This window comes from Eurypyga helias, unplaced genomic scaffold (genome assembly GCF_000690775.1).
Source record: "Eurypyga helias isolate BGI_N326 unplaced genomic scaffold, ASM69077v1 scaffold7072, whole genome shotgun sequence".
Taxonomy (NCBI): Eukaryota; Metazoa; Chordata; class Aves; order Eurypygiformes; family Eurypygidae; genus Eurypyga; species Eurypyga helias.
In genome coordinates this window covers 24,860-51,803 of record NW_010237839.1, presented here as the reverse complement: position 1 = coordinate 51,803, position 26,944 = coordinate 24,860, and the positions used below count along the sequence as shown (strand labels likewise).

Below are 26,944 nucleotides of genomic sequence, written 5' to 3'. Positions count from 1 at the left end.
GCTGCCCCCACTGCCAGGGCCCCGCCGACCCGCTGCTGCTGAAGCTACTGCGCCTGGCCCAGCTCTGCACCGAGTACCTGCTGCACTCCCAGGAGTACCTCAGCGCCCAGCTCGGCGGCCTGGAGGAGGCCCTGCGGGCGGCCCAGGCCCAGCGCGACCAGCTGGGCGAGGAGCTGGCCCGTCACTCGCAGGAGATCAAGGGGCTCAAGGAGGAGTGTCGTCGGAGGAAGAAGATGATCAGCACCCAGCAGATGATGCTAGAGGCCCGAGCTAGCTACCACCAGGTGAGAGGAGAGGTGCTGGTGACCCGGTCACCCACACCTAGCCAGTTCCGAGGCCAGGGGATGGGTGGCAGAGCAGCCCTGATCTGCTGGGGTGCAGTCGTTTGCCAGTTGTAAGGCTGGACCTGCAGGGAGCAGTGACCTTACAAAAAGGGAGTGCATTGCTTGCAGGGACTTTGCTTCCCATCAGTGTTTCATAGACATCTGGCTGGTATCACAGACATTGGGGAGAGTGCTACATCATCTTCAACAAATCCTCTTTTTACTAGCAAGTGCTCTATATTCTTGGATTTGCTAAAATCTGGGCTAAACGTGTTACTGCTTGCTGTTGCTGTCTTGCCTTGTGTATCAACCATGCGGTCAGAAAACACACAGGGCAAGTGCATCAGAAATGGTGCTAAGCAGTAACCTACCTTTCTGTGAGTTGTCACTTTCCTGCAGTAACATGTTCCAGGCACAAAGTTTCTACTTGTGTGTCTGTGACTCAGAAGTGACTCAGGCATAGTAAAGAGCCCCAGTGAGGTAGCTCATCCCTAACTCCACAACAATCTGTTCCATAAGGCTCTTCTCTAAGAGCCTTAATACACTGCTGTTCTGAATCTGTGTCACGGCATTGTTTTTTTTTTTTTCTTGGGAAGAGGGTTGTGTTCTGGGTGTAATAGTTTGCTTTAAATATTTTTCAGCTTCAGGATTTTTCAACAGGTTTCAGGAACACAGGCTGCAGCTTCAAATGTAGTCTGGGGTCTAGTGAGTACACTGGACACAGACAACATGATTTCAGGCTAGCGCTTTGTGTCTGTATGTTAAAAGTTATAGTTTTGGGATTTTTTTGTAGTTCTTGGGATGCTAGCAGCCCTGATTAAGGAAAATTTCAACAATCATGGAGTAGTTGCAGTACAGAACCAATGCAAGTTTTCTTATAGTATGTACAGTCTTATCCCACAATATAATACCAATTTGGGCAGGCTGGCAATGTTTAATTTTTTAAGTCATCAGCTAAGTTGGCTCAAGTGTTTCTGTAAGGGAGAATATACCTTATTCCCCAAGAGCAGAGCTATACACATGGTAGGTAGACTTCATGGGAACCTTGTCTCAGTGCATTCATTTAGGTTAGCCCAAAGGACAAGCTGCTGATGGTGAATGGTTTTAAAAAGCTTTTATGCAACTTACAGAGCAGTTTGTCTCGCCCGTGTTGTAAAAGCAAACTGATTGCATGCATAATTTTATGTGCAAAGTTAAGTAATTCTCATACTGTGGTTGCCAGTTAAGTACTACCAAGTTTTCCTGCAATATTTGTAGGATACAACTGTCTCAGTAGAAGCTGAAGAACATAGTAGTGATCTTGGCTCATCACTAATCTTCTGTTTAGTTGCTTTTGCAATAAAGCAGAGATGGAAAGCTATTTCCCGTTCTTAGTTTAATTTCATATAAAGTAAATGTCTACTCTCCCCACTTCTTTCCTCTCTGTCAGTAAATTCTTGTTTCTAGAAGTTATTTAGGCTCACATGGAAAAAGTCAGTTCAGGGAGTGACGTTGAACAGTTTCCACCATTCCTACAGTTCCAACAGTGTTTTCAGGATTCTGAGTGTGAATGCCAGAGGTAAATGAAACTCTTCCTAGGGTTTGTAAATGCAGGGCGGCACTGTGATCAGTAAACAATAATGGTGTATTATTTATCTGTGCCATTATATTGGTCTGCAGTGCCAGCTAACAAGGGTTTTGCTGGTCTTCCTGAGAGGATAGTTCAGGTTTCATCCCCTAAAAGTCTTGCCTGTTTAGCAAACAAGCATGTAAATAGTTATTTGCCTTTTTAAGTGGAGACACACTTTGTACCTAATGTAACCTTGCTTTGAAATTCAGATTTAATGCTTTTAACCCACGACCAGTGTAAGTTCAACCATGAAATACTACTATAAGATGGTACTGGTACCTACAGGTCATAAATTTAAGACTCATTGGTCAATACCTTCATCTGAGTAACAGAAAATTGTTTTAAAAAATAATTTTTAATCTTATATTCTTATCCACAGCTTAGGCATAAAGTGCACATTGTGTCTAAAGTAGTTGCAAGAACAATGTTACATAATTCAAAACCTAAATACTCCCTGTGTAAATGCTGTCTCCTTCAGTAAGAGCTTGCTTTTGCTACCAGCAAGTCAAACTGCTATGAAGTTTGTGCTTGAATGGATAACGGTATTTCACAGCCAATTTCATTCCATAAATCATGCGCAATCTGTTACACTCTGAGCTCCCTCTTGGTTGGCAGCAATGCTTTGCTGCCGTACTCTCTCTTTACTTTGGTTTTATGTAAGTGCTTTTTTGCGTTTGTCCAACAAAATTTGTCTTAATAATTCATGGCTCTAGTGTTTGCTGAAGGGTACCTATATTTAATAGCCTACCTGACTATCAGTGGCAGTATTTTAAATGTTAAATGAAATCTGGGAGTTTGATTATGGTGACAAGGTCTTGAATGTGTTGAGTCAGTCTCCTACAGTCATGTCACATTGATGATGGGAAAGGACTCGGCTGAGTATTTGTGCTCTGCCAAAAAATACTTCTTTTCAAACAAAATCCAATTATTTATTTGAAAGGAAAAGGTAACAAGCAACTTTACCTAAAGCAAAGTGGGTCTTTGATTCACAGCGTTATCAGTATCTTGCAAAATCTGTAGATGCAGCTTCTGTCTGTGGTCTATCCATCTGCTTTTAATATTCTGAACATTAGTGGACTGTACTTTGAAGGTGAAAAAAAATTCTTTTTGAATAGGTAGGATCCAAATTTGACTTAAAATATGACTTAAAGAAGTAAGTAAATTATAGGAACAGTAATTTAAACAGTTTACACTTCAGAAGGATGCTAAGTAACACACTAATGTGTGTGTGCACCTTTTCTGGCAAAATTGTGTATTGTTATTTTATTTTGGTTGAAATGTCTGACCTTCTTATATATCTATGGGCCTTGTAAGATGACAATACTGCAACTCACTTATGTATGCGCGAGCCTGTCTTTATTGTTGGTGGTTTGTTGTTTTTTGGGGGTTTTTTCTCCCTGACTGGCTAAGTAACACACTAATGTGTGTGTGCACCTTTTCTGGCAAAATTGTGTATTGTTATTTTATTTTGGTTGAAATGTCTGACCTTCTTATATATCTATGGGCCTTGTAAGATGACAATACTGCAACTCACTTATGTATGCGCGAGCCTGTCTTTATTGTTGGTGGTTTGTTGTTTTTTGGGGTTTTTTTCTCCCTGACTATACGGTGCTCTCTTTTGCTGTGATACTGCAGTCTTAGAATACCTGGCTGCTAGTTGGCTGGAGTCGGTGTGTGTTTTGCTGAATAGCATTGTCTTACCTTTTCCGTACATTTTTCTGCCTATCTGTATTCATCTCTTCTCTGTGGTTTGTATCTGAATTTAAACTTATCTGGTCAGCCTCTTTTTGTTCAGCGTTCGTACAGTGCCTGGCACAAGGGGATTCTTGCCCATCACCACCACTGAGAGACATTAAGTAACACAGGTGTGTTAATAACTTTGCAGAAGTGTGGCACTATGAGAATTGTAGTCATTATTCCTGTGAAATGGAATTTATTCAAGTTACCTACTTTGGATGCCTGGACAAAATGTAATAACCTGTAAAAACCTTAACTGCTGTGCTTACCAAAGAGATGTTCCTAATAATAAGTAAAATGTCTTTATCTATTTTTTCTAGTGTCAGTTTTGTGAAAAGGCCTTTATGAACTATACCTTTTTACAAAGTCACATGCAAAGGCGTCATCCGGAAGAATCTCAGATTGGTATGTACTGTAATGTTATCAAACAAATCTAGATAAACAGTTTAGAAAAAGTGTAAATATAGTGAGGATGTGCAGTCCCTGGATTTGTGTAACTGGGAAGAACAACTTTTACGTTCCATTTTTAGGCGGCAGATACCAATTTCTGTGAATGTAAGCACCCCTGACTGACAAAGTGTATTGGGTGACATATGTTTCAGTCTCTGGAAAATAATTAATTAAAAATTGCATGCCATATTTACAGGACCTTTCAGACTAACGTTCCCATTGAACACTTTAGTCAGCAGCAAGATTCAGAGCACAGTTTCTCTTCGGATGTGTGTGTTACGAAGGCGTGGGTGAAAAGAACAAGTTGCACTAAGGAAACTACATTCTGTGAAAAGATATGAATTGTCAGTACAGAAATAGTCCAGTTTGAACAGGATCAGGCTCTCCTGAACTAAACTGACTGCAAAATACAGTGAGAAGAAGAAGCAGCTGTCAAGAGTAATGTAGCTGAATATATCTATGATAATCTTGGTTGCTATACCACTAACTTTTGTCTGTCATCACTGAAAAATGTTCAGTTTGAAAAACAGTGCTCTCAAAGTTTGTTTCATCAATCTCTAAATGCACTCCTTCCTGTTAGGCTGCATGCTTATGATTTATTGCTAAGGACTAACAAATACTGACTGGCAGATGGCAGTGATTAGAAATGAATTAGGAAAGAAGAGCATTTGGGGGGAGAAAGAGTGGAAAGAATCTACTGGGGCCTGAACTGTAGCTTGTCAGGCAAATAAAACAGCAGGAAGAATGAGAGGAGTTGGAGGAAACATGAGTATATTGGAAGAAGAAAGAAGCTCTTGTGCACTTTACATGTGATGAAAACTATAGTGGAGGATGCTGCAGAAACAGTTGAACTAATTCATAGAATCATAGAAGGATTTGGGTTGGAAGGGACCTTAAAGACCATTTAGTTCCAACCCCCCTGCCATGGGCAGGGACACCTTCCACTAGACCAGGTTGCTCAAAGCCTCATCCAGCCTGGCCTTGAACACTTCCAGGGATGGGGCATCCACAGCTTCTCTGGGCAACCTGTTCCAGTGCCTCACCACCCTCTCCAGGAAGAACTTCTTCCTGATGTCCAATCTAAACCTCCCCACTTTCAATTTAAACCCCTTACCCCTTGTCCTGTCACTACAGGCCCTTGTAAAAAGTCCCCCCCCAGCTTCCTTGTAGCCCCTTCAGGTACTGGAAGGGGCTATAAGGTCTCCCCAGAGCCTTCTCTTCTCCAGGCTGAACATTTACCATGTGAAGAATTAGTCTGAAATGGCCGTATGAGGGAAATACTCCATGTTGTTATTTCTGAAATAATATTCTGTGTTGTGCTCTGTCACACAGATAGGGGTTAGTAAATCACTGGCAAATTGATAAAATGTTTCAAGATCAAAGGTTGTTATAATCTAACTTTTTTTTTACAGTGACATTCCCCCTGCCTCATTCCAGATGAATAATTAGTTGTAATACAAATGGACTCCTTACAAAAGTTATTTAGAATGAATTAAACCTGACAGAATGGAATTATTGCAGTTCACTTTGTCTTTCATACGTCCTTTTTGGGGCCTGTGTTGCTTAGGTTCCTTTGAAATTAGATTATATAATACTTTTTCTTGTCAATATTTTATAAAATGTTTCACATGTTGGTAATACTGGTGTTTTTCAATATCTGAGGATGTTAGCAGTCCAGAGAACATACGTATTTAAAAGCATCTTTAGAGACTCATGGTATTAGGAAGGGAAATGGTCAGTGTGAGTCACACTTGATGAAGATGGTTCTGCAACTCTGTAGAAACACATTTGCAGAAAGCATCGCATTTCCAGAAAATACAGGAGACATTTTAAAATCTGTGTTTCTTTCAAACAGAGCAGAAGAGGAAAGCAAAGACAGACAGATTGCAGGATGAGATCGAGAAACTGAAGGAGCAGTTGCAGCTCACCAAGTCCCAGTTAGAGGCTGAACAGCAGGCTAACGTGGCCAGGTTTTCTAAGGTAATACGTAGTAAGTTATGCAGAACTTTCAAAAGGATTAGTGCTTTGGACTGTGTTCACTCATTTTGTAACTGGAACAGACTGAAAATGTAGGTACAGCTTGCCTTTCTGGCAGCGATGGTGCTTGAGCATTAGAGCCCTTGCCTCCCATAGTTTTGAACGTTCACTTTCTCCTTACTTTTATTTTCAGCTCATTTTGAATACGTGAAGCAACACTTTTGTTAGCACTTGCCGGTTCGTAAGATGTGTGGCTTGTTATTGAAGCAGATAAGATTGCCTTGCTGTGGTGAAATATAAGCTATTTCTGACATTACGATATTTTGTGATGATTAAATGTTTCTTAGATACGATCGTGATTTTACATATGACTTCATACACTGAGTAGGATTTCTTCTTTGCTGTACAGAACTTTACTAGCAGAGGTGTAAAGCAGTTCGAGTAAGAGGGACTGAGGAGAAACAAAGCAATCTAGAACTTGTATGTTGGTCTTTAAATCCTTAGGATTTGGCTGACCAGAGAGCCAAAGCAGGAAGTAGTCTTAGGTCTTTTTATTCACACAGCAGTAGCTTAAACCAGAATGATTTAAAAGCAATAATTATCTATTTGTTGTCACATGCAAGGCTTTGTTTAGGATGATACTGAATCTTGTAAGTATGCTTACTGGCTCATAAAGAGTAAAAAGAATCTCTAAGGTACCTGTTTAATTTTCTTTTTTAAAGCTTGATAATTTCAGATCATCTCACAGATTTCATCTCTGTTCAAGTAAATACAGCCAGATAATTTGCTACTGAAATAAGAATGTAATTTTTTTTTTTTAACAGGGGAGGGGCTTTGCACTTCAAATTGAGGAGCAAATTCTTGACGTAAGAGCCAGGATACTTCTAAAGATTCGGTTAAACCCTGATCTTTCTGTTGCAGTTCGCCCTGTATCGCATTCAAAAGCAGTGTTTTGTGGTTGTTAACATATCCTGTAAGAACCTTCTCCCAATATTCAGAACTTCTAAATGTCTTTCTCAGTGGAGTTTGAGTACCTTCAAACATAAACCCAACTGTTACATTTGGAAAAAAAACACTACATTTTGAATTTAGAGGGAATAAACAAGACATGGCTATCATTAATTACTTCCTTCCTTGTTTTTAGAGGAAAACCTGATCATCTGTAAAACATGCAGTGTTTCTTTCCCAGAACACAGCTTCAGGCTCTCCTTTCTTCAGTGCTCTTGTTCCCCTTTTCTCAGGACTGGTCAGCTTCCTAGATTTGTTTTTCCATTTTCCAAAGTACTGAATGACCAAATAAAGAGCGTGGGTAGAGTTTCACTGGGGAGTGCAAGCACTGTCAACTAACGGGCCTTGGCGCTATGTGGACACCTACTAGGTATTGTACTCATTTTTTCTGTGCCTCACCTTCGAGAGGTACATCTAGAACATATTTCTCCTGCCCTTGAAGCGTTGTTTTTCATATGAGATGGAACTTGGAATATTTATAACAGTGCAGTGTAGATTTTTTTGGTGCCTTAGGGGCCTATTTTGAAGTTACTTGTCTCAGCTGAGACACCTAACTACAAGGGGACTGCCTGCAATGTCCTGAAGTGTTACACAACAAGAAGCTTTTCAAATCTTCAGTGTTTTTCTGGGATGTCAGGGAAGATAGAAGTGTTAAGTGTGACTGGTTGCAGTTTGGCTGTCCTGATTTACGTCTGCTGTCAGTTCAGGGATCATTATGTTGCTGTCTTATGATCGAAAGAGCAGAAGGGTTTGGTTTTTTTTTAGGAGAACCACTACTTGTAGAATCACAGAATGGTTTGGGTTGGAAGGGACCTTAAAGACCATCTAGATCCAACCCCCCTGCCATGGGCAGGGACACCTCCACTAGACCAGGTTTCTCAAAGCCTCGTCCAGCCTGGCCTTGAACACTTCCAGGGCTGGGGCATCCACAGCTTCTCTGGGCAACCTGTCCCAGTGCCTCACCACCCTCTCCAGGAAGGATTTCTTCCTGATGTCCAATCTAAACCTCCCCACTTTCAGTTTAAACCCATTACCCCTTGTCCTGTTACTACAGGCCCTTGTCAAAAGTCCCCCCCAGCTTCCTTGTAGCCCCTTCAGGTACTGGAAGGTGCTATAAGGGCTCCCCGGAGCCTTCTCTTCTCCAGGCTGAACAAGCCCAACTCTCTCAGCCTGTCCCCACAGCAGAGGGGCTCCAGCCCTCTGAGCATCTTCGTGGCCCCCTCTGGACTTGCACCAACCGATTGATACCCTTCTGATGTTGAGGGCCCCAGAGCTGGATGGGAACTGGAGGGAATTTGGATAAAACTAGTCAGGCTTCCAGTTCTTGGTCCCTTCTCCTTCGACGTAAAAAGATACAGAAGATCCCATTCTTCATAAAGTGTACAGTGATTGCTTGTTATAGTTAGAGAAGAAATTCAGAGTGAATGCTGTGATGGAAAGATGTAGAGGTTGGCTAAAAAGGGTGTATATTCAGGGCAGTGAAAGGCAAGGCTTTGAACAAGTTGAGGACTGTACAAAAATGAGTGACTAGGTAATGGAAAGGTAGAAATAATTTAACTTTAATAAAGTTCAAGTGGTGTAAATGAATATAGGGAAAAAGTAATTCTCAGTTCATCTACATAATGATAGGGTTCTGAGCTGAGTGTTGTTACTGAAGGGCAAGATCTTCACGTTGTGAAACACAGTTCTGTGAAAGTGTCAGCCAGCGGTTAGTAGCAGCCAGCAAAGGAAATCAAATGCTACAGATTATTCTGACAAATCACTGTGCAAGCCACAGCCTAAATACTCTGAGTAGGTCTAGTCCCTTCATCTCAAAAAGGATATGGCAGAATTAAATATCCTGGAGGTATTTGAAAGCTGTGTAGATGTGGCATTTAGGGACATGGTTTAGTGGTGGGCTTGGCAGCGTTAGGTTTACGGTCAGACTCGATGATCTTAAAGGTCTTTGTGGTATCTGGCCCTCTATCCCCACCAAGCTGTTGTCTCTTTTTCAGACTGATAGCTCTTAGCGTGCTCAGTGATTCTAAATACAGACCGTGAAGTCGTGAGTTGCACACAGTGAGTAGGTGTCAGTCATTCACTCTGCTGGTTCAGGAACTAGCCTCTGTCAAGTGAACTGAGCAGGAGCCAGATTCAAACCCAAAAAAAAGTGCTTGGCTCTTCATGCAGCTTGTAGTGGACCCGTGGACCTCACTGGCAAAAAATGTTGGAGATGCTGAAAGCTGATGCAGCTACAAGGGACAATCGCAAAGTTGCATGAGGAGGAATGTGTGGAAGGTTCAGGCTGAGGAAGGCGTCTGAGCTGAAAACAGTTGGAGGCTGTGAAGGAGAACCTGCACGTGGGCTTGCCCTGTTACTGTCCTTTCCCACCTATATGCTTACAGCCTCTGTGACAAACAGGATGCTGAACCAAGTGGATTTTTGGTATGACCAAGTAAGGTGATTCATCTGCTATTCAGTGAAAAATAATGAACAGCCAAAACTTCTTGAAGCATACTTGTTTTGCTAGCAAAATGTGTAGTGTGAGAATTATTCAGAAACTAATGTTTTTTTCACAGTTTTTGATGTCACAACGTTTCCCATTGGAAGTGACTGATTCCAGCATGTTGCTTGGGTGCCTGGATTAGTACTGCATGTGGGGACAAAGAGCAAATGATGTTTTTAAAATAATTTCAGGAATGTGAACAGCAAAAATCAAAAGAAGAAGAAATTCTACAATCATTTTATAAATGGAAAGAGGAAGAAAAAGAGAAATTGGCTGGTGAAATAGAAAAAGTGAAAGAGATGTTTATGAAGGAGCTTAAGGAGTTATCTTCAAGAAATTTGACATTAGAAAATGTAAGTGGTTTAAATTTTCCAACTTCTGAGGCATGAATCCCTTACAGCAGGTGGTAGTGAACTTGGCATATTTGAAAGGTGATGTAGTCATCTTCGAAGTCTTCCTACAAAACTTTAAAAGTAATGGTTGAATGATAGCCATAATTGTATCTTTGTGTTCTGGTACTTTATTAACATTATTTCAGTTCTTTTTTTTAATAGCATTATTTTTCATGAATGAATTATGCCTTCAGCAGCTATGTCAGTTTTTTCTTACCCCTCAACCTTTGAGGGCCTGTTTACACATTAGTAGATACTGCTTTCATTGCTGTCCTTATATTAATATTCTTATCACTGGAACAGAGGGGAGTAACCTCTGCACTATAGTCCTGACAGTAGAACTGCATGTGTTTTCAATATGTGTCCTGCAGAAGCTTTCCAGAGTTTTGACTAGAAAGAGAGTTGTAAAAATAGCGGTGGGTCAGAAAGCATCTACGCACAGCATTACCGGAGCAGCTTACGTTTCGTAGCTACTAGTTCCTGTATTTGCAAGGTATATTTATGTTAGGTGTACATATTAATTGTTACATGAAATTTGATAAATGCTGAACTCATGAGAAACGTGAAAAGTGTCTGCTGCAATCTCTGTGTAGTTACATTTAAAGTACATATTATGTTAAATAACAGTTCTATAAACCAGAATCTCCATACATACTTGGATCTTCATGTTTTTTTCTTCCGCCTTCTAGCAACTGTTAGAATTACAGAAGTGCAATATGCAACAAAAGTCCAATTTAGGGACCCTGAAAGACAGTCAAGAATTTACTGAGGAGAAACCTCAGAGCCCTCAGGATTATCACAGTGTGGTTAAACTTCTTGAAAAACAGGTAACATTGTGACTTAATGTATCGCTTTTGACAAACTACTTGTGTTCTTTTCATTTTTTTACATCTTTGAATAGGATTTTAGATCCATTAGTAAAATTCTCATCCCCCACAGTGTGTAAAAGAGCTGTTTTTTAAAGATTTACTACTGTTTAGTACAATCCTTATAATGGAAATCAAGGAATTATTTTCCTTGCCCTTTATAAATAAATTAATTCTTATTTATTTATTGATATTCTCCTATTCTTTACTATTAAGTATTATTAAGCTTTACGAAGTATCATTGCAGTTCAATTCCAGAAGGCTCTAATAAACCGTTTATGTCTGCTGATCTGTGAGGCTACTTATGGAAAAATTGGAATTTTTTGTTTTTCAAGATGAAAACTTCCTGACAGGATTTGTCTGCCTGTGGCTTTTGAGTCGTATGAAGCATTTGAGCTTATCAGGTGCAGCTTCTGTACCAGGACTGTATCATCTGAGCAGCAGAGATGCAGGTGCTAGTGCAAAGCTGTTGGACAATCCGATTCCCACCTATAGGAAGGACTGAGTTAGGAAGGGCCACTGAGACCCAGATCACTGCATGGCTCTGAGGCTCACCTGAATGTCCAGGTTATTCCTGTGAAAAAATGAGTTGTGCAGACTTTGGAAATACCCACAAACTTTTTTACCCTGGGGTTGGTTTTTTTGTCATTTTGAGACATGTGTTTTGTATTTCATGGTTCTTGGGATGTGAAGGTCTTTGTATATTGCTGGTATCCAGAGGTTTGGTCACTTCTGCTCCAAGATGTGGAAAACTTAATGAGTTTTACTTAATTTTTTTTATTTCATCCAAAAAAATTTTGTTTCACTATAAAACTCATACATTAATACTGTTTTTTTATCATAGTTATGCAAAATACATTTTTAGTGAATGCTTCAAATGACATTATTTGGGGAGAAAAACTCCTGCTCTTACTACTCTTACTGTTAATACCCAGAGATGTGTCAAAATACTGGTGTATTTTTCACTCACAGTCACTTTATATACAAATCAAGGAGCAAATAACGTACTTTCTACTAGAGTGATTGGTAAGAAAGCCACACTCGGATGTACAGAACGTGCTGATGACTGTTGCAGGTCTTACACGTGGGGTTACTCAAGTTTAATATTATCAATAATCTTTTCGGTATTTATGCTGTATTTAGAAAAATAAAGCTGCACTTAACAAACGTTAATGTGTTATTAACGGGAACTCATTTTGATTTCCTCTATGCAGGAAAGTAATTGGACATCTAGAATACAAGCTCTTCATCATGACCATGAGACAGAAAAGTCCCTGGTAAGTAGCACAGCAAACCACTTAAATGAGACTTTTTTTCTGATTTTTCTTACCCTTTCAGCAGCTCTTGATACTCTATAATACATCTGTTAGATTAGAAAGCCTAGATCTCACGTGTTAAGAAGAGTGTGTCCTCTTGGATGTATTTATAATCTCTGCATTTCTGTGAAGTTAGAATCTTGAGGTTGCAGTTAAGGCCAGAGTTGAGAGGGAATTTCTCATTTAAGAATCTGACAGATGTCTGAAACTGTATCTCTGTTTTGAAGAGCTCACCATTAAGTCTGTGACTACTGTATTGTTAAGTGAATATGCTGGATAGCTGAGATACAACTTGCCAACGTGTAGCTTTCATCTCCCCTGTACCTTCTGCTACCATGGACCTATGGCATATGTCTCAATCTTTTTTTATCTTTTCTATCACTTCTCTGCTGCTTTTTCTGTTGCAGCTCTCTAATGCAGAATCTGTTCAGCTTTTCCAGGAAAAAAACTACCATGGCATTTTATTTTGCATCAGTTTATATATTTTACTATACAAAGCTTTATTCCTCAGATTTTTTTTTTATGTCTACATTTCTTTTTAATCTCTTTCCTGCTTTGTTTCTCTTGCTTCTTTTCCTTTCATTTTCCTTTCATCTACGTGACCATGTAAGAACTGAGCAGATCATAGTGGTCTGACCAATGCTTCTCCTCCTCTGGCAAGAAAGCAGTGGGGAGGAACCATGGAACATTCCCCAAAAAGGATGTAGTTAATGATACACCCACATACAATGCAAGAATAGAATAAGGGAGGAGTAACGTAAGTATTACTTTTGGGATGGTGCACCTAAAATACTGTTCCCTTTCTCCTACATTCAGAGCCAATATATTAGGTTTATCATGCAAACTCACATCTCATCACGTTATTTGATGCTACGAAGCATGGTTGTAGAGTTGTGTGCTTTTTCCTGCAATCTTATTTTCAGGCAATCTCATCAATGTGTTTATGCGTCCCTTCCTTTGTGCTGAGATTTAGGTAGTCTTCCTTATATAAATAAAAGATGATCCACAGAACTCTTCTGTAATATATGCAAGTCCCTATGAAATCGCTGGAGACATTAAGTTTTGGCTGGAAAAAAAAAAGTTAAAAATAATTAAGCACGAGACTTGCTCGTTTAAACCTCATAGCATTCAAATATTAAAATGACGTTACTTTTCTTCTGATTGCGTTCTAGCTACTGTCACAGATTGAGAAACTGAAATCATCAGTGAGAAAAGACCTGAATAAAAATAACACCTTTTACAAGAGGAGGATAGAAGAACTGGAGCAGAGGCTTCAGGAGCAGAATGATCTGATTATCACTCAGAAGAAGCAGGTCTGATTTGTCAAGCACTCTGTGTTTCAGAGACCGTAAGACAAAGAGAAACATTTTATTAGCATTTGGTCTTCGATAGATCTCTGGTTGCACAGTTAATATTACCAAGCTGTAGTAGTATGCTGTAATATTTTGGTTACACGTTGGGAATTACGTTGATAAATAAGAATAGATACCGAGTATCTCCATATAGATGTGGAAACACAGGAATGTAAACCAGGAATTAAACCCACAGTTTAGAAGGAAACGATTAATAAACCAAACGTATTTAATAAATGCGACACAAAGTTGAACAATTACTAGGTCACGTTCACCAGAGACCTCTAAAGATGAAAGATTTCTAATAGGGAACTGGATTTAATGTGCCACAAAATAATCATAATGAAATCTAGTGTTTGAAATCGGGAAATATATGACTTCTCACACTAAAAGTATCGCATTTATCACCGTGAGGATAATTAAACAATTAGGTGTGAAATATAACAAGAGTACCTCGAGTACTGTGTGTGGTTTTGTCCTTCAGTATGAGAAGGACATCAAACTGTTAAGAGTGTGTGAGGAGGAGGATGAGCAAGGTGGTGAAAGGCCTCGAGGGCAAAACTTAGGAGGAGCAGCTGAGGTCACTTGGCTTCTTCAGCTTGGAGAAGAGAAGGCTGAGGGGTGACCTCGTTGCAGTCTACACCTTCCTCAAGGTGGGCAGCAGAGGAGGAGGTGCTGATCTCTCTGGTGAGCAGCGACAGGACATGAGGAGATGGAATGAAGCTGCATCAGGGGAAGTCAGACTGGATGTTAGGAGAAGGTTCTCCACTGAGAGGGTTGGCAGTCACTGGAAGAGGCTCCCCGGGGAAGTGGTCACGGCACCAAGCCCATCAGAGTTCAGGGAGTGTCTGGATGCGTGCTCTTAGTCCTATGGTTCAGTTTTTAGCTAGTCCTGTGAGGAGTAGGGAGTTGGGCTGGATGATCCTTATGGGTCCCTTCCAACCTGAGATAGTCAATGTTTCTGTGAAATCATTTGTTTGGAAACTGTTTTTTTTCTTAAAAATAAACTTTTGTTCAAACATAATATATTTTTTTTTTGAGGTTATTGGTGGGTTAAGATCTGGGTGGTCTGGAGTTTAGAAAATAGCGTGCTTATGCAGTCCTTACAACCTCTTCTTTTATTAGATGGGGCCTTCTTTACCAATCAACATCTGATTTTACACATTTTTCTTGAGATTAACGTTAAACCTATACTTAAATGCTTAAAGAACTGGAACAACAAATAAGAGCTTTTACATCTCCACCTTAACAAATTCGATAGCTGGTGCAATAGAGGACTTAATCCCCCACAAATTGCTTGCAGTAAAGCAACCTTTTATAACAAAACAGTATGACCACAGATGAAAAATACATTCAGAGTAATCTGAGTTTCGTGTTTGTGAAATACAATTGTGAAGATCTACGTTCTCGATACCTGGGAACTGGAAGGGCTTGAGAAATGGCTAACGCTTTTGTAGAATCCAAACTGAATGGACAGTGAATTGAGGCACTGTGGGGTATATCCAAACAGATAAGTAAAAGAGGTCCAGGGTCAAGTATCTTGCACTAGCTCCAGCTGACATTGACTATGTGTCCCTATGGTTTGGGTTTAGCTTCTGTTTTGGGATTTGGAGCGCAGAACATTGTTGTAATGATACAGGATTCTCAAGTTTCCCATTTCCTTTACATGGAATTACAGCCAACTTGTTTCCTCTATGCTCTCAGTTCTGTTCAGTGCATGTCTTGGGTGTCAAGCAGACAGAACCGAAGAGCAAACAGAACTGTTCATCTATTTAAAATTAACGTGTAATTAAACATTTCCCTGGAATGGAGCTAGGCTTGCAAAACGGAACGTGAATTGCTGGGGCAGAAAGTTTTGAAACTGTAAGTGCTGAAGTACCGCACAAGCCCACTCTCATCTCGCTTTGTAGCTGGTAATAATAACCTGGTGTACAAAGCATGAATTCACGTAAGACAACAAACAAATAATTCTTCAACATTGATTAAGTGTGAATGAAATACGCATTAGGCAGGAGAATAGAGTTCCACAAGAGTAGTGTTTTTCTTCCCAAATTATAAACAATAATTTCTGCTGTGGAATAGTACTGAAACTAGGTGTTTGATACTAAATGTGCATTTCTGGATAATGGTCATCCACATTTGTGGCATTCATGTATCTTGTCTTCTCTCTTTTAGATAAAAGAATTGTCCACAAAATCAGTTACAAGCGTTAAACCATATGATGGTAAGTAAAAACTGTAAGAAAAGGCAGTTTTTATTTCTGATTTCACCAGCTTGGCTGAAACCCATTTACAATTCGTTAAAACATAGAGACATCACCTTTACTAACTAGTGAAATGGGATCAGTACTGGCAATTTATTTGTGTTTCACAGGTGCCTACCTCTTTCCATGCTATGATTATAAAATTCATTTTGGCAGCTGTAAGAACTTCCACTGTACAAAGTTGATGGCTTGAGTAGTGAAGAGATGTGAAAAAGAACAACACTGTATTGTATTATGTACATCTGGTGTTGTGTTATGAAGTGTAATTTTAATTGTTTTTTTCATGCTTGACTGGCCTTAGGCTGCAGAACTCGCAAATGGGATATAAAATGAGAGAGTAGATAAAATGGATTAATTTATCAGTTAAGATAGAGATGTACAAGGCGTTCTAGGAACTCTAATATTTTTGTCTGTGCATCTGAGGTCCATTACAAATAGCTAAACTTGATGATAGTGTTTTGGGATGCAGTCCTGCGCCACAAACGCCTGTATAGTTGACACTGCAGTTGCAGTGACTTGAAATAAGTTTATGGCAGTATATGATGACAGCAGGATTAATTCTAATCCCAGTTTGGAAATCAGCTTGCTTTGTTAGCAGGACATTGGCTTGACCTGAATCTCACAGCACAGGGTAGATTAGCTTGAGGAGAGCATAGTAACAGTATGGCTGTACGGCTCCTCAGCTGGAGCTGGCCACAGTCAGCCACACCGAAGCACGGGCCGTGGCACACAGGTGAGGGTGCTCCTGGGCCCCAAACTGATCTGAGGAACGTGGAACTGAGGTGATAATTCACTCCAAGGCTACACAATGTATGTGTTACATATATGTGTGTGTGTGTGTGTGTGTGTGCACTGAGTGATATGAAGGGTGGATGCAGGAGGTCCTATCCGGGGAATACAAGTGTCAGTCAGGTTAAACCTGACTAAGTAGCTTTGGGCCAGGGCTTCTTCCCTGGGACGCAAAGACAGCGTACAGACCTGACCAGAGAGATGATCTGATTAGTGCAGGTTCGCATTCCAGTTCAGCGACAATCTAACTACTAGTTTCTTTTCCTGGTTCTAGAAGTATTAAAAATGTTAAGGAGACGTAGAGGAATACTTTTAGGTTGCGAAGGAACGATTTTTACTTTGTAAACAATTTGATTATAGTAATATGCCAAAAAATGCAGAATTTATAAATATGATTAAATATTGCAACATTTATGAATTTTTATGTCTGTTATGGTTCACTATAATACTACTTTTTTTTTTTTTTTTAACTTTTACGCTATTTTAGTGAACACTACTGTCAAGCATCTGGAAGAATCTAAACCAAGTCTACCAGTGATGCATGGTAAGTTTTCTTGATACGTCCAGATCCAGTCCTCTCAAATCTAACAGCCTGTCTTCTCAAATGTGTTGCTTATCTAATCATAGCTGTAGGAGTATATTGAAAGAATGGAATTTGAATTGCTTTGTGGCATGTCAGCACTGAGAATTCCTGTGGTGTAATTGTAAAGATGCACTATTGAATCAAAAGAATAAATGAAAAGCAAAATAATTTGAGAATATTTCCTAGCACACATACAGTATTGGACCACTTTAAAGTAAAATAAATTAATTGAGGAAATAATTTTTATGTTTTATATGTTTAATTTCTGGTACATGCATATACTGGATAGGCATGTGCGTAAACTGGAATTTGTATAGAGAAAAATGTGGAGATGTTCATTTATAAGTCTTGAAATACTGTATTTTTCATGTGACCTCAAATGCCAAGGGGGAAAAATACAGAAGACATGATCAAAATAGGCAGTCATCCCATCTCTATAGTTCTTCCAGATTATATCTGTATTACATATAGATAATTATTTAGTTATTTTAACTTGTGGCATTGTGATACTGTTTTGGAGTGGGGGGAAGCAATAAACCTCCATTAGGTTTGGTGCTTTGTGAAAGTAGTTTTCACTTTTTTCTTGGTACGGAAAGTAACAGGGAGCATTGTTACCATACCAATATTCTGCAATCAGTTAATTCTTTACGTTCATCTTAGGAAAAATGAAACTTTGAGCAAGTAAAATGCTTAAATTAAAACCAGTTTATTAATTGAGTTATTTAACTATCATTAAATAATGATTTTTTAATTATTATTTCTCTTGGTTTTAAAACCTATCGAGGGGACAGGAAAGGGGATTTGTCTTAAGAAAAATGTACAGAATCTTTCTTTTTCACCAAAAAGTTCTGAAAGGGCATATGGGGAGAAGGAGCAGTATACAATAAAAGTTTTAGGTAACTTGATGACAAATGAAAAACTGAAGATGTGTGTTGATTTAAAAATATTTGTTCTGCCAAGAATTGCTAAACTGAGGAAAAGAGATTTTTATTATATGATAAAATTAATAATACAGAGATTTCTTACTAACATATGCAAGGCAGCTGTTCATTTCTTGAAGCTTTTAAAGTGAAACCACAGAGATTAAATGTTGTTGTGTGGAGAAAAGTAACAATATATTAAATATAGGTTATTGATAATAGTATTTTAAGTAGCCCAATTATTTTTCATTCAAACCAGCTTCATTGCACCAACACAGTAGTGCTGGTTCTAGCTAAGAGATCTCACAGCAAGTAGCTTAGCTATTGCCCTGAATTTAAGAAATGAGTTTTATGAAGAATGTTGCTGCTCAGGGACTTATACATCCAACTCGTCAAGCATCGCTTTCTTAGTGCATTTACTGTCATCTGGACTGAGGAGGAAAACATTTCTCTATTTTCTGTACTCTGACAATTTATATCGGCTCGTTCAGATCTTTCCTGATTCTTGCTGCTCCAAATACAAAGTTTGTGACACCTTATGAAACTTCTCAAGGTAGAAAAGGCTGCCATTGATGTACAAAAGATATGCTGTCAGTTTATTGTGAAACCTCAAGAAGGTGTTTCCTTCAGATTCCTTTTCTGATGATTATTCTATTTATCTCTGCAGGTCTCTCTCTGTCTGTCCCCTTTCTTCCCTTCTGGATTTTTTTTTAAACTTATCTTACCTAATTTCTGGATATAAAGGTTAGGAGAAATTGTAGCGTCTTTCCCAAAATTTTTGCAGGTCCTCAAGGGATTGACTTGCATATTGAATTAAGACATCATGGCTGCATCTCGTGCCATTATGAAAATGAAGGTGCTTGCTGGTAACTTCTGTACATGAATTTATTTAGCACAGAACATCTTTGAAATCACAAGAGCTATGGTTTTCCTACCAAGCAATTGCCTGCATATAGAATATCTTCCTTTTCTTTCTTTTTTTCTGTTTGAAAGAAAATCAGTTCTGGAGAAGGCTCTCTCATGTGAACTTAAGTACACTTTTCAAAATTGCCTGGAAGCTTTTGCATCCTAAGATTAGTTCTGCACATCTTAAATCTGTGCTATGAAAAGATACTCAGATTACAAATGAGGTATCTGAGGTGTAAAGTAGTGGAATAACTGTGTTAGACTGGTGCTTTTGTGTTCATGTTCTTGATTTCTTGGGAGAGCTAATAGTCTGCCTTGAATGCCATCCTGGCTGACCATTCTTCTCCCAGTTTCTGAGCTAGCTGGAGGGTTTTGTGCAGATATAACTTAAGCCTTAGCTTCAAAGATTAATTAAGTCTCACAAAAAGGCAATGGATTAATTATGATTTTTATAAATCATACTTTGGCTCCTATATTACTCTTGAAATGTTGATACTGGTTCAATATTTCATATCTGTTAGGTCAGTAATGCCAAGTGGAATTGAAGACAGTAGTTTGAAAGCAAAGATACTGATTAGATTGTCCATTCAAACCAATTACTCAGCCTTCAAACATGGTGTGGAGTAAGGCCCAGCTATTGTTAAGGACATAACTGAAACATCTGAGGAAAATTTAGTCAAAGTTTTCTTCCTAGGCAGTTAACAGAGAAAAGGGGTGCCTTCAGAGTTTGGTTCGGCCAAACTAAATATCTGAATTGCTCTTTGAAGTTGCCTGTGTCTCTTCGTTGAATGTAGAAGGAGTCTGAGGTGACTAGGCTCCTAACTTAGAGGCCTCAGGTAAGTATCAAAAATTTATCGTATTTAAGAATGTTGGTTTAAACTTAATATTTAGGCTGCTTATGTGCAGTATATGGCTTTTTATTAGGAGAAAAATACATGAAGTGTATTGATTGAAAGCAGACAGTCAGAATTACAGGTATCACAGGTTAATTCTGGCATCTCTTTGGATGTGAAATTTAAGTATAAGTTGAAGGAGTAGATAATGACTGTAGCCATGGCTTACATTCCTTATGTCTTTAAGAACTGCAGCAATTGACAGCAAACAAGTTTTATATTTCATCCTTTGTTTTCATATTGCGAGAGCAAAGTGCTTATTGCCGGTGATACTCCACCAAAGAGAACTGCAACACTTCCGTTCAGGCTGCAAGTACCTCAGCATTTCATATTTCAGAGTAAATTGACATGATTTCTGCTTTAAATATTGACCAGAAGACTGGTTTTCCTATCGAGTATTTGGGGGTTTTAAACCAGTAGATAAGAACAGACAAATAATACAAGATATGCTTGAAATATACGCATCCTGATGATTCTTCATTAGTGTTAGATGTATATTCCTATTCCACCTGCATAGAAATTATCTTCAGATATTACTTAAAACAGATATTTAATGATTTGTCAAAGTATCCCAGGCACACAATTTTTCAGTAGTGTAATTATCCACAGAAGAAATTAAAGCAACCTGTACTTTTGGTACATCTGATCCATCTCTCCACTCATAGTAGCTGCCAAAAAAGATGTGCTGGAAGATGTGGAATGATAGACACATCGTTGTGGAGGTCATCTTAAGGTTGCTGGCCTTAATGATGGCTAGAATCATAGAATCTTTTAGGTTGGAAAAGACTTTTAATATCATCAAGTCCATCTGTAAACCTAACACTGCCAAGTCCACCACTGACCCTAAGAACATCGTCCACACATCCCTTAAATACCTCCAGGTGTGGTGACTCCACCACCTCCCTGGGCAGCCTGTTCCAGAGCCTGACAACCCTTTCAGTGCAGAAATTCTTCCTAATATCCAATCTAAAGCTCCCTAGTATTAATATGGCTACTATTAATACAGGTTTGGGCCAGTGGGATACGAATGTTACCACCTGCATTAAGACTGGTGCTGGAAGTTGCCGTTCACTGGACTAGGTACAGGATTTAGCAATAACACTGTTTGGTTACAGTCAGGTGTGGGACTGTTGGGGAGGACCGAATGAATTAGGTTTGGAGTTAGGGTGGTTCATGCCAGCAGCTGAAGTTCATTTATGGTAGGGTCTGCAAAGGGCTGGTGTCACCCAGAGACATCTGGTTATTGCTGAGCCAGGCTTTTACAGGGATCACCGAATTTGGGTGAGGGTTAGGATTAGGTTTAGGCAGACATGGATTGGCAAATGAGAGTTAGGGTTAAGAAGGATCAGTTAAGAAAGGTATCAGCTGCAGAGCCTGACTGAATGGATTTTAATAGGAAGTTGAATTTTCTCACTATTTCATAGCCAGGAAAGGGTGGAGATGAGAGCCAGGGGCCAAGTTGTGTCAGTGAACAAAGTAGGAGCTTACATCTGAACTGCAAGACATGGTGTAATCTCCAGTTCTACCAGTATTCTGGTGGTCCAAAGCAGGTGGTCTGCTGGAGCCCAACATGTCTCCCACCTTGCTTCAGCCTCTTGGGATCCACTTCCAGTAAGGCAAGGACACAATCTGGATATTCGTCTGGAATGGGGAACAGAGAAGTGACTAGGAGTGAGTAATTCATGGTGTGAGTCCAAAAGGGAAGATAGCGGTCTGTCTGGGTTTAACACTTGGGCTGTGCTGAAAGCTGGGAGTAAGGTCCTGGCCAGCAAGGTCTGATGTTGAAGATGTTGATGTAGGGTCAGCTCAACTAGATGTAGGGCTGTTAATGGAGAAGGTAACTGGCTCTACTTAAGTCAGAAGTGGTAGCGATATACTTGTTTTAGGCTAACATTGGATTGTGGCCTGGTGAAATTTTGGGCAAAAAAATGTCGGATGACCTAGAGAAGATTATAATAATTCAGAGTAGTTGGGATTTCGGTCTGCATCAGCAGCATTGTTTTACATTCGAAGTTAGGAAAGACTGCTTTGTGCAGGTTTGAGGTCTAGCTAGGTAGTTAGATTTAAATGATTCCTAGAAGTAAGCTTGGTAATATTTAGATGCTGCTGATTTCTGGGATGTGCACAAAGGTAAGAGCCATGAGGTCTCATCAGAAGGCTAGAAGTAGCACGTCTCTGGTGAGCATAAGGAGGGGGCTCCTTAAGGGGGGAGATCTCCATACCTGTCCATAAACCAGAGGAGTGGCGAACCAAGCTGCTTTTTCTTACATCTGATTCCAACGTGATGTTTAATACATATCTTATAGAATCTGTGTAAGGTGAAGAGAAGGAGAAGGCTTCTTACGCTGGAGGAGCTGGTGTTTCCACATGTGCTTCCTCATGTCTTGGCATTCAATTTCCACTGTTATTACACATAACAGTAATACATTTTGGTTTTGCTCTTGCAGCTGTTCTTTTGCTGATTTTTTTTTAAACTCTCTCTGTCTCTGGTATACTGAGGAAGAGAAGCATGTACGTTTGTGCCAGATCAGCAGACTATTTTCAGGGTCTGGGTGCTGGGGACTGGCCTTATCCTGTTACATTAAGTTACTTGACAAGGGCTTGTGCAGACATGAGTCAGCTGCTTCAAGCAGATTGCATCTGAGTGAAGCACAGGTGAAACAAGTATAGATTAAATACAGTTACACAGCAACTGCTTTACTGTCCAGGAGGTCCAGCCAAGAAACTTGGAGGCCTCAGTGCTGGTGCAGCTAAATTAAATCCCCCCCTGGAACATGTCGTCCGTGCTTCAGGCACTGTCCTCCAAAACAGGCTGAGTGCAGGCTTTTGGGAATGATCCCCAACTGTGCCTGAATATTGTTCTGGAAAAAGTTCGTTGGTGCAGGCAGCAGTGTTTCAGGAGCAGCAATGTGGAGAATCATGTTGCAGTGCCCAGGAGCAGTGGCTGTGGCCACTGTTAAATTTTACAGCCTTAGGGACGTAAAGACCAGAAGCCCATTTGTCAATTAGTCTCTCAGGGTTTTCCTTTTAAGTGTTTCCATAAAATATATTTGCATTTAGATCTTGCTAGCATCTTGTGATGGTGGAAGAGGCATTTTTTAGAACTTTAGTGCAAGTTATGTGGAAGCAAATCTTAAGTCTTGTTAACCTGCTGGGAAAGCTGGTAAGAGGCTGAACAGAACCCCAAGTATGGAAAGCGTGGAGAAAGCAGCAGCCATACCCAAGCATTTCCAACACCAGTTTTACTCCCCTTCCCGTGGGGAGTACTGGAGATGTGACATTTAGTGTCATTTAGCTCCAAGTCCACATTTCACTGTGATTACCCATCCCAGTGTATCCCTCTTTGTACCTAATTGCACAAGAAGTGCCAAAGAGCAGGCGTCTTCACTGCAACATCACTTCTTCCCCTTCTACCCATACAGTCTGACGACCATTCATAGTGCCAGAGGTTACTTGTGAAGGCTGGGGCAAATGTATGTTGGCCCAAAATACTGGCCAGTAGGTTGTTTTCTCCTATACTGCCAGTAGTTGAATTTTGAAAGTATAGTTTGCACATTTCTGGTTTTATCATAAACCCTAGGATAAACTAAAATTCTAGTTTTCATTGAAATAAATTTCTTTATGGAAGGTGAATATTAAAAATTTTAAACCCAGTATTTTTATTAGCCTGCATATAAGCATATTAATGCATCTCTGATATCTGAAGTCTGTAAAGCTGTAAATAAACTGCACTCTGGCTTTGTTTAGATAAATGTGCTGGTTTTAGTTGGGATAGAGTTCATTTTCCTCACAGCAGTTAGTCTGAACAAAGTAAAGCAAATTGAACCTGACAGCCTATAGAATGGTAATGTCAGTGTGTTTAGGAAGCTGTTTTCAGCAGACAACATTTCAGGATTTTTTTTATATACGATAACACTTTCAGCAGACAACATTTCAGGATTTCTTTAAAGCACACGATAACACTGAATCTCACTGTAGTGGAGCGACTGAAGATTTTTTTTAATAGGTTTTATTGGATATTATGATACTATCTTGCATATAGGTTTTATTGGATATTATGATACATATTTATACAAAATGTGTCTATCTTGCACGTCGCGATTCAGTGCTTGTTAACTTATTGTTCCAGATAATTATTATTTTGACACATATTTTTGAGGCTTTCTATGTCAGTTTTAATTGCCTTTTGTAAACTTTTAGCATCAAATTGCACATAAACAGTGTTTTGAAGTAAATATAAAAATTTAAACGCTTCTTATGAGAAATGAATGGCAGTATGCATTTACTTAATCCTAGGTGACCTTATTATTATAGATGCCTTAAAAACATCCCACCTGGCCTCTGGGTGCCATTCCAGAAGGGCACGGGTCTTTCTGTAGTTGTGTGACATATCAGCCAGCCCTGTACCGATGGTTTAAAATTCAGAGACATCTGAGGTGGCACTAAACACCCGTGTTCAAGCAGCTGAATCACTCCTGAAGTGACTGCTGTATTAGGGTCTCCTCTGCGAAAATGTCCCGCCAAGGCAGGGACGAGTCACGTTACATTGGGTTTGTGATTGTTAAGCAGGGATGTCAGCAATCAGGAAAATTGACATCGGTGTGTGTTTTTGCCTAATTTTCCCACTCTGGACCTTGACCTTCCTCTGTCCTGTTTGTCTGGTGTTCCTGTTCTTCCTTGTTATTAGAGCAGGCACCCTTGGTGCATATGCTGGAGCCCATAGAGGAGCTTTCAGAAGAGGAGAAAGGTAATGGTTGGTTCAGCTCAAAATGTAGTGGCATGCATTTTTGGAAAATAAAAATATGAATATTATTTGATTCCTACAGTATTTTTCCATTGTTTTTGAGTATGCTTGATGGATTTGGGTTGGGAACATTCCTTGTTTGTGTCAGTCTCCTGTTTGCTATTGGTGCTTGTAAATACTGTGATTTCCTTATATCCAAGTTCAGTGTTTTTATGGAAAGCTGTCTAATTCGTTAAATTAAGGAGGCATATTCCACAGGCCTAAGGGCACTTGAGCTAAGCAGAGAGAAAATGTTGGTTGGGGAATACCCCCTCACTAGGAAATCTTTGGTGCTGACGCTGTCGCAATGTACGCTCACTTCTTTCTCAAACTCTGCGGAAGAGGGTAGGGAGTTCAGACAGAAGAAGGAACTCCCCGGGGGGAGGTTGAAGCTGTGTGTTTTCATAGATGCACCCAAGATACTGTTGCAAGGAAGGTAAGGTATGCCTACCTCTAAGCAGCCACAGCTCCAGCCGGCGTTGTGCAATTCGGAACGAAATTACGTAGCCCAGCTTTGGCAGCTCTTCCTCTGCTTTGTCTGAGGGAAACTTGGAAAAGGCCACATTCACAGTGACAGAAGGGAAACCATTGGTTCATCCTGCATGGTATTCGTCTCCTGAAGGTGGCCAACAGTGCTTTAGATGAAACACCAAACAGCGGAATAGCCTAATACTGTGTGCAAGAATCAAAATCAGTCTTGAACCTTGTAGCCAGTGAGTTCAAATTTTGAAGGAATGATGCTGTTAGGCAAACAGAATTGTTTGAATACATCTGCGCATAAGTGAGAGGTTTCCCCAGGGAAAATCCACTGACTGAACAATCTGAAATAAAGACTGCTTGCATTTTTGCCTTCTCTCTGCTATTTCTCTTGCTTGCCATCTTCAGTCTTGATGGATTGTCTTTGATTCTTCTGCTGTGCCTAAAGGCATGGCCTGCAGCACAAAAGAGAAAAAGAATGCAGTCTGAAAAAATTGACCAAGATTTTTTTGTTTTCATTGACACTGAGGGAGGGTGTGAAAATTCTTGACTTGGCTGATTATTTCTTAGGATTATGTAGGAGCTGAGACAGTGGACCAGACTTCAGGTCCCTTGTCTCCAAAGTTGTCAAATCTAGTATTTAGGGCTTTTTAAAAAAAAAAAACACCACAAAAATTAATAAGAAAACTGTTCCTTAAATAGTTGGCTCCAGCCAAGAGGATTTGGCTTGGGTTAATTAGCAAGAATTAATAGTCATTAATTAGGATAATGCTGGATAGTCTTGTTACCCATATTAGTATGTAGTAATTACGAGCATTAAAACGATTTTAGATATATCTGTTTTATTGTAAGGATTAACATCTGAAAGGGACAAGATTTTCAGAAGGCTCCTCGGAGCCTTCCACTTCAAAATCTCTCATGTCTGGCTTTGTGGGAAGATTTCATACTGCTTAATGCACCTTTTCCTGACTGGGGATATTCCAGTAGCCCTGTGTTTCCACACTTACCAGGAGTTTGCTGCTTCTAGAACTCAGCTTTCCAGCCAAATCACTTTTAATCCTACCTCTGCCAGGGACTGAGTTGTCCACACAGTTCCCAAAGCCAGTTAAGATTTCAGTCAGATACTGTCCCCTTCAACACAGATCTCTTAGTATGGTACGTGGACTCTCTGAGTTGTCATTACCTATAGGTCTTTCCCGGATTCATCGGAAGCCACTGCCTCAAAACAGCCTAAATGTCATTTGTATCTCTTGAGGCTTTTTTGGGTCCTCTTCAGGGTGCTTATCTTTCCCTTAAAGAAAAAAACCAAAAAAAAAAAAAAGAAATGGAATTGCTTTTTTAGCACCAAATAAGAATAGGCATTTAAAAATAGGAAAAGTAGTGCCACATCTGTTTTGAAAGAAAACATTTGAAAGTCACAATATGGAATTCTTCCTTCTTTTATGTCCTTGCCTGTGGGCTGGCAAATGACTGCTGCCCTGTAAGGCACACTGGAAAGAGACAAACTCTTTTATTTCAGGGGGCAAAGTTGGGAGCATGGTTTACAGCACATTTTCCTGGCAGGCTGTGTGCTTTGCCAGCTTTGCTGATCACTGACAGGCAGAAGTTTATGGATCGGTCACCCTGATTATTGGTTCATGTGGTGTTAGTGGCACTGGGTAAAACTTTGTCATGTCAGAGACACTTTATAGGCAGGTTCCAAATGGGTGTTTTGCTTCTTTATGACCCTGTAAGACTTTGGCCTGACTTAAATGCCAGTCTCTAATTTAGATGGAAGAATCTGTCTAGATGATTCTTTATTTCTTGCGTAAGAGT

The 26,944-nt window shown here is 39.8% G+C and overlaps 1 protein-coding gene across 1 annotated transcript in view; it reads left to right on the top strand.

The window, feature by feature from the left end:
- Window positions 1-8: 8 nt before the first annotated feature.
- Window positions 9-26,944, top strand: part of DZIP1 (DAZ interacting zinc finger protein 1) — a gene marked incomplete at its 5' end in the record, with an annotated part of 35,536 nt that continues 8,600 nt past the window's right edge. Inside the window, 9 exons of the mRNA XM_010147613.1 lie at window positions 9-284; window positions 3,990-4,074; window positions 5,975-6,099; window positions 9,781-9,942; window positions 10,671-10,808; window positions 12,062-12,124; window positions 13,336-13,476; window positions 15,691-15,739; window positions 17,055-17,111. Of these exons, the coding sequence (XP_010145915.1) occupies window positions 9-284; window positions 3,990-4,074; window positions 5,975-6,099; window positions 9,781-9,942; window positions 10,671-10,808; window positions 12,062-12,124; window positions 13,336-13,476; window positions 15,691-15,739; window positions 17,055-17,111 (1,096 nt within the window). The remainder of the gene's footprint in view (window positions 285-3,989; window positions 4,075-5,974; window positions 6,100-9,780; window positions 9,943-10,670; window positions 10,809-12,061; window positions 12,125-13,335; window positions 13,477-15,690; window positions 15,740-17,054; window positions 17,112-26,944) is intronic.